An 8,802-nucleotide genomic window follows, 5' to 3' on the forward strand; every position below is an offset into this window, starting at 1 on the left:
TTCCAGAGATTAAGAGTGAGTCCACCTTTTAACAAACAAGGGTGCCACTGCCAGGGAAGATAAGGAAACTGGAAAAAATGAAATAAAGGTTAAGTGAATATTACCTCATCTGAGCGTTCCCACCCATCAACATCTCCGTACCTTCACCTAATTTTATTATCAGCTCTGCCGTACTTATACCAGCCGCTTCCCCAGTTATTGACAGATGGCAAAGTTACCAAGTGACTGTTTTGTAGCACCTGTTACATATCTGCCCATCTGCCTGATTTTTTGACCCGTGTGACTGTACGTTTTTGCAACTTCCCCTTGAATCCACTGAACTGATCTTGTCTGCCTGCTTTTGTCTGAGTTTGGGTCCTTACCCTCCAGTGATTTAGTTTATTTTGGTCTAGATTTCATCTGCAGATGGAGTTGTCAGTGTTGCTGCTGTTGGCCCTGCCGGCTCTCTCCTCAGCCAACCTTTACAGCTGTGGCAAGGATGACAAACCAGGTAAACTCAAACTGCCATTACAGACTGAATTATCCGTACTGCTGTTTGTTTTCAAAATGCTTTCATTTACACATCACTTAAAATGGCGCGAGGGTAGAAATTGCAGTTATACAAAATGTAGAGTGGGGGAAAATAACATTAAAAGTAGAGAGGAAAGTTTATATAAAACTGCTGTCAAAAAATCTGGAAAGTCTGGAAATGCCCCTCTGTGGATATAACAGAGACTGTTGACAGATTGACTTACCAATGTGTGAGACCTTTCTTTTCTAGGTTAGCTGTGACTGCATACATTCCTTGATGCTTGATATTGTAGACTGAAATACAAGAATGAAATTAAATTAAATGAAAATAAATGTTCTCCAATATTGTTTGACAAAGTTTAAAGTTTAACTGCAGATCAAAAAAGGATTCTGCCTCAGACAGCTCATCCAATCATCATGCAGAAAGCGAGCGTCTCCGCCTGCCCACTGTCCAATTGACCCCCAGAGACACTGATGTCCGATGGGCGGGACAAAGCCCAGCATTTATCCAGTGAGCGTCTAGTTTGGTTGCAGTAGAACAACCCACTCTACGCTTCCCCATCAAAGTCAGTAGAAGCTGAGCGTCCAACTTTGTAAAGCGCTGTGGAGCTGTGGGGATGAATGAGAAGGAAGATGCAGCAGTTAGCACTGTCGCCTCACAGCAAGAAGGTTCCTGGTTCAAAATCCCAATTAATTCAACCAAAATTAAAAAAATAAAGTGTTTGGGATTGTAGAAGACATTAGTATGTTCATAACAATATGGTTATTCTAAATAAATCCATCTCTGTGCAAAGAGGGAAGTATAAAAAGTTTGCCTTCCATCTCGACCCTCCACTAATATGCAGTAGGCAATGTGACTTGATTACATATTGATCATGTTTTCTAGGTTAGCTGTGACTGCATACATTCCTTGATGTTTGATATTGTAGACTGAAATACAAGAATAAAATTAAATTAAATGAAAATAAATGGTAGTAAATAAATAGTTTGCTTTGTTTTTGGTTTTGATTAAGCTGGATAGAAGACACTAACCTGACTGTCGGCAAATTAATTTTGTTCAACCTTGCTTGAGTGGAGCTTAGCGGAGTCAAGGCGGAAGCAAGGCGTAATGAAAGTCATCTGACAAGAGTCAGGTTAAAAAGACATTACCCTCCAGATTATTTAATTGAATTTCACAGTATATGTACACAGCTTCAACATGTTGAGAAAGCTAAACATTTTTACATTATGTTCTCCATTGGCCAGTCTATGTATTGCCTTATGGACATTGTTCCTATCTGTGCTCTTTTCCTTTCTGTTATACAGCCCTGTTTCTGGACCCAAATCTGGAGAACAGAGTTCCTAATATCACCGATATTGGATCAACAAATCAAGCTCTTCCAACTCCTCCAGAGATTGAGGAAAAGCTGGGTCAGTCTTCCTTGTTCAAGTTTGATCAAACCAACCTGGAATGGCAGACATTTGATGGCTCTCTCCCCAACGGAGCAGTTTCAATCTACAATGGATACGTCGGACGCACTGACTATGTTTGCCAGTTCTGGTACAACGCTGGCTTCTACAACCCTGAGAAGGATTCTTACTGCCACTACCCCTATGAAGGGGCTGCATTTATTGGCACTCCATTTCAGATTCTGGTGAACAAAGATAACTTCGAGTTTTTGGAATGGAAGGAAGACTCCTACGGTTCAGTGCCACAGAATTCAATCCATACTGACAATGACCATGATGTCTATGTTGGGAAGTACAAGTATGGTCTTGGGAAGGTGCATACTAGAAATAAGGCCTTCTTCCTTCCTTGGGAGGGTCTTGAGTATTGGTACAACTACTACCAGGTCCTGACCTTTACCAAAGACATATATAGCGAGCACCTGTCTGAAGTCAAGTATAAGACTGATGGGATTGAACCTGTTAAGTATCCTCCCGAGACCATGCGCAGTTCTGCCATCACCAACTATGAGTGCCGGCCGGTGACAGGGACGGCTACCCTCTCAAAAGCAAACCAAGTGCAACAAAGTTGGGGCACCAGTTTTTCTATCACAATAGGCGTCAAGACTAGCATCACTGCCGGAATCCCCTTGATTGGCGAAACAGGAATTGAGTTTAGCGCGTCAACGACCTTTCAGTTTACCAAGGGGACCACTTATACCGAGACGACTACCCACACTGTTACTGTTCAGCACATAGTTCCACCAAATCACTCCTGCAAGGTCACTATGGTGGGATATAAGTACAGTGCAGACATTCCTTTCACTGCACGCATCAGCCGCACCTACAGAAATGGGGAAACCAGATGGACATCCCTGACTGGGACCTACAGTAGTGTCCAAATGGCAGAAGTCCGGGCTGTGGTGGATCACTGTGAACCTGTACCTAATCCCACACCCTGTGCCTGAAAGAATCATGGAAAAGGCATCATGAGATACAACACCTGATGTATGTTGGAGACACATATTATAATGAAAAGCTAAAGAACAAACAAGCTTTACGTGTTTTATGTGCCTTTAAATGTGTCATTTTATAATGCAACTAATCGTCATTTAACCATTTCTATATTTGATTAAATATCCAATATAAATATATAAATACTAAATATTAAAGTATTTAAACACTAAATAAATGTGTATGATTATAAATAAAAATGGCATTATCATCATTATTGTTATAATCAGTATTTAATAATTGTTATTCTTATTTTTGTGTCATCTCTTATATTGAAATCTGCCTTTAGAGACTCTTTAAACTGGCTATAAATCATTTAGTTTCTGTCTGATACTTCTGTTTTTCTCTGTTTTCTTTAATTCAACATAGCAGTACGTTACGAAGTTGAATGCAAGGAGCCAAAAAAGATTCTCCAATATTGTTTGAATTGCAGGGGAGGTGACTTACAAGGTTTAAAGTTTAATTGCAGATCAAAAAAGGATTCTGCCTCAGACAGCTCATCCAATCATCATGCAGAAAGCGAGCGTCTGGGCCTGCCCACTGTCCCATTGACCCCCAGAGACACTGATGTCCGATGGGCAGGACAAAGCCCAGCATTTATCCAGTGAGCGTCTAGTTTGGCTGCAGTGGAACGACCCACTCTACGCTTCCCCATCAAAGTCAGTAGAAGCTGAGCGTCCAACTTTGTAAAACGCTGTGGAGCTGTGGGGATGAATGAGAAGGAAGATGCAGCAGTTAGCACTGTCGCCTCACAGCTTGAAGGTTCCTGGTTCAAAATCCCAATTCATTCAACCAAAATTTAAAAAAAAATGTGTTTGGGATTGTAGATGTAAATCCATCTCTGTGCAAAGAGGAAAGTATAAAAAGTTTGCCTTCCATCTCGACCCTCCACTAATATTCAGTGGACAATGTGACTTGATTGTGAAGTCTTATTCAAATAACATATTGATCATGTTTTCAGTAAAGTGAACTTTGGAATCCACTTTGGAACATCGGTCCTTAAACTGCTTTACATGTAGTGCTTGTAAGAAACAATCCTTTTAACTTATTCTTCTTTATTATTGTGATGTTGACTTAGCAATACACATTTAAATCATACCTTGTTCCACATAACATGTAGAATGATATTGAAAATGTTGGGCAAAGGCCATTAAATTTATAATTTTGTGTATCTGGAGGTAGGGGTTGTATTCTAGGGGCTGTATTCTAGGGGCTACCAGCATGGGTTGCTATCACTGTGAGTCAATTTTTGGTGGAAATGTTTCTTAGGCTTTCCCAAACCTACTGATGTTATCCTGTTCGGCCCTTTTGTTGATTTTTTTCTTCTTCTGTACGTTTTTTGGTTGCCTCTAACTTTAGCTATCTAGCTATCAAAATGTTCATCACTTTAAGCTCTTTCGGCTGAACTTCAACATTTTTCTGCCTTTCATACTTTTCCATACATTCAGCTTTTTCATATTTTTTATAATGAAAGTCTATGAAGATCATCTTAAAATCCTCTAACATGCTCCTCTTAGAAAAGTATCTTATTCCGCATACTTCCACCTACAGATGTCATTCAAATTTTAAAACATTTATAAAACCTTCAGCTATGCAGGGATTACTCTTCGTCTTGATATTGTTTACAGTGTTTAAATGATCCCTGTTTAAAAATGAGGCTATTTTCAGACTTTTTTTTTAGTTTTCAATGGTTGTGCGTTAGACGGAATGTTCAGCCAGAGAGTGCAGGACTCAACTGTGTGGAGAGCAACAGAAAGAAAAATCTCTTTTAAACTGCTATGATGTCCAACAATTTTTTACACTTCCTACATTATTTTGACATTAAATGTAGGAACACTTGTGCCCTTTCTAAAGATGTAGCTTTGGAAGCAAACTTACACATTTGGCAAAGAGAGCCTCCAAGTAACTAGAAAGGCAACCACCTGCTGCACTGACTCCTATATTAACAGATGGGGAGCAGAGCAGAAACAGAGTCTTTCTAACCACACAATTCTTACACTACACGTCTTCAAACTCACTGTCATCTAAGCGATCAGAGTTACGGTCTTTGAGCTAGAAGCATGAGTTTGAGAGGTGTGGTCTAATACATACAGTATATCTCTATGGGTCGTTGTCTGCTCCAGGGGTTAGAGAGCACCAACCATCACTATGGCAACATCTCACTGCTGCTGCTCTGTCTCTGTTTCTGTGTGTGTGTGTGTGTCAAATATTAAGCTGTTTCGATATTACTTCAAATATTCAGCTTTTTTCATACTTTTGCACATATTCAGCTTTTTTAATATTCTTTTCCAGTATTAAACTACCGATGGCAGATTAATGGCACCCAGCCGAGACACAGCCAGCTCAGGTTTCATTAAGCTAACATTAGCAAGCAAGCTAACGTTAGCCACCTAACTGTAACTTAGCTACGCTGCGTGGTTCTGGTTTTAATGGCTTCTTAATGTTGAGAAATTGGAGAATGCTAAGCAAGCCAGATCAGCCCCTGGAGTCTGGATGAATAAGTTGATGTTATCCACTCAACAGTGTTTTGCTACATCAGCCAGGGATTCAAGGAATTGTTCATGAATCCAAAAATGTAATTTTTCCAGGTGTTTTGCAAGAAATTACTAGAATTACTTTAGTTGCATTTGCACTTGGATTTTGCTCTGTGCAGAAAGAGCAACAAAAGCCTGTTGAAGCATGTTGTACATGATGCAAATTAAGAAGTCGCCTTTTTATTGAATCTTGGCTTGTGATGAATAAATAAAATATGCTGCAAAAACATTAGTGATACATATTGTAACACTACCTGTTGGTAGTGTTCTTATCCCCCTGTCCATACATTATCAGTCGATTAAAGGGCCATTAACAGTTGTTTAGCTCTACCATAGATATAAGCCCTGTATGGCCCTCTTCTACTGCTTGACTCAGTAGGCCGATCATCTGTTCTCATTGTGAACTAACTCAACTGCTCAGAATATGAAGGGTAAAAAGGGGAGGAAATAGTATTAAAAGAACAAAAGCTCTGTGCAGAAGAAGGTTGATGAGAGGTTGAGGATGATGCTACACACTGGCGTTGAAAGTTAAATAATACCAGTAATGTTTGAAAGATATAGAATATTTGAAGTTCTGTTGAAAAGCTGCCACTCACTGCACTGTTGGTGGTGAAAGGCAATATATGAAGTGAAAAAGTGTCTAATTAGTATGAATGATGAAAAATTGAATAATAATCCATAATATATGGAGAATGTGGAATATCTGAACCTTTTCAACACTTCTACACTCAGATCTTCTACACAGATTATTCAAACCTGTAGAACTTTATCTTAACTTCCAGAGAAATGTGAGTCGTCAATGTAAAAAAAAGAAGAAAAAAAACCCTATATACTAGAATTCGACTGACTTAGGCTGGCAGCTGGTGTCAGCAAAAAGGGTTGGACTAAGACATTTTTCCACAGAAGCGATACTGTTTCTGATTTTGTGCCAGCTAAGTCACAGCCGTTGATATTGCTCAAGGTTCTCGATTGGTTTATGATCTTAAGATAACAACGTCCCTACTGAAGATGTTTCATTCTGCTTTTGTTGTGGGGCAATCAGAAGACCCATTCTGACATATTAACCTCTTCAACCCTACTGACCTGCAGACAGTCTTTATAAACTCATACTGTGCAGTCAAACATTATACTTACCTAGAAAAGTTAATTTTAACTCACAGTGGAGCTAAATGTGGAGTTAAGGCTACATAAAAACCCCTGTCACATTTCAGTGAGAAAAGTAGTAAGTTAAAAAAAAAGCAGTATTTAGTAACGGAAAAGCTTAAAAGATTCAACCCAGTAATGTGATATGTTTTGTGTGTTTGTGTGTGTGTGTGTGTGTGTGTGTGTGTGTGTGTGTGTGTTACACCAGAAATTACAGATTTATCTGGTTCTAAATATTGTTTGAATCATTTCGATTATGTGAGTATGAAAACGCGGAAATGTTCCATGTTTTATTTTTTTTATTGTGAGTCGTCAATGTAAAAAAAAGAAAAAAAAACAACCTATATACTAGAATTCGATTGACTTAGGCTGGCAGCTGGTGTCAGCAAAAAGGGTTGGACTAAGACATTTTTCCACAGAAGCGATACTGTTTCTGATTTTGTGCCAGCTAAGTCACAGCCGTTGATATTGCTCAAGGTTCTCGATTGGTTTATGATCTTAAGATAACAACGTCCCTACTGAAGATGTTTCATTCTGCTTTTGTTGTGGGGCAATCAGAAGACCCATTCTGACATATTAACCTCTTCAACCCTACTGACCTGCAGACAGTCTTTATAAACTCATACTGTGCAGTCAAACATTATACTTACCTAGAAAAGTTAATTTTAACTCACAGTGGAGCTAAATATGGAGTTAAGGCTACATAAAAACCCCTGTCACATTTCAGTGAGAAAAGTAGTAAGTTAAAAAAAAAGCAGTATTTAGTAACGGAAAAGCTTAAAAGATTCAACCCAGTAATGTGATATGTTTTGTGTGTTTGTGTGTGTGTGTGTGTGTGTGTGTGTGTGTGTGTGTGTTACACCAGAAATTACAGATTTATCTGGTTCTGAATATTGTTTGAATCATTTCGATTATGTGAGTATGAAAACGCGGAAATGTTCCATATTTTATTTTTTTTATTTTGAGTTTATTAAGACTAACCCACTGGTAGGTTGGGGATGTTAATAACAGTGAGTGGTTCCTGCAAATTATTACACAAATCTGTGTAAATTCTGTGTAATCTGTGTCAGAGTGATTTCAACATAACAAAAGCAGAATGAAACCGCTTCAGACAGGACTGTGTTATCTTAAGATCATAAGTTTATCATGAGCAAAATCAATAGCTGTCAGTTCAAAAGCTTACAGCAGTGACAGACTTCTGGGTGTTTTCATTGCTTCTGTGACAAAATGTCACACCTTATTTGTTCACACATTCTTTCAGTTGAAACGTTAAGCAACAACTTTTTTATTTGCTGACTCACATTTCACTGGAAGTTAAAGTTCTGTGGGTTTGTATTATGTTTCACTTTACCAGTTTGTAAAGACTCGCCCACTGGCAGATAAGTAGGTATCTCTGAGATTCAACAGATTTGGTTTTAAGAAAACTACAATGGAAACTCTTTTGGGGGTATCTGTCAAACATCATTAGTATCCAAAGCCTTTTCATAGCGTCAGCTTTAACATCCAGCATTCACACTCATTGCCTTTACTAGTTCTCTGTCATACAGGCACAGGAACTTATTTTATAAGATTTTGTCTCTTCAAGTATCGATAGAACTAGCTGCTAATTTCCCTTCCCATTAACTGAAAGTTTAATCTGTCTGCCCATATCATATTAAAAGGAAAAGGATAAATTAGTTTATTGTATGGTCCCTTGTGGTCTTACTAAAAGTGTCCTTTTGTACCTATATTCCAACATTATTGGGTCAAAAGTTATCCATTATCTTCCAGAGATGCTGAGTTAATTCACCATCAAACATACATGGGTGCCACTGCCAGGGAGGATAAGGAAACTGGAGAGATAAAAATCAAGGTTAAATGAATATTACCTCATCTGAGCGTCCCCACCCATCCACATCTCCATACCTTCACCTCATTTTATCATCAGCTCTGCAGTACTTATACCAGCCTCTTCCCCAGTTACTGACAGTTGGCAAAGTTGCCAAGTGACTGTTTTGTAGCACCTGTTGCATATCTGCCCACCTGCCTGATCCCTGGATTTTTGACCCGTGTGACTGTAAGTTTTTGCAACTTCCCCATGAATCCACTGAACTGATCTTGTCTGCCTGCTTTTGTCTGAGTTTGGGTCCTTACCCTCCAGAGATTTAGTTTATTTTGTTCTAGATTTCATCTGCAG

At 38.9% G+C, this 8,802-nt stretch overlaps 1 protein-coding gene across 1 annotated transcript; it reads left to right on the forward strand.

Moving 5' to 3' along the window:
• Positions 1-405: 405 nt before the first annotated feature.
• LOC310945895 (natterin-3-like) lies at positions 406-2,903 on the forward strand (the record flags this gene model as incomplete). Its single annotated transcript, XM_083912152.1, has 2 exons — positions 406-490; positions 1,816-2,903. 2 exons carry the CDS (start codon positions 406-408, stop codon positions 2,901-2,903), a joined length of 1,173 nt encoding a protein of 390 aa, XP_083768278.1.
• Positions 2,904-8,802: the final 5,899 nt, after the last annotated feature.

This window comes from Echiichthys vipera, assembly GCF_963691815.1.
Source record: "Echiichthys vipera genome assembly, chromosome: 4".
Lineage (NCBI taxonomy): Eukaryota > Metazoa > Chordata > Actinopteri > Perciformes > Trachinidae > Echiichthys > Echiichthys vipera.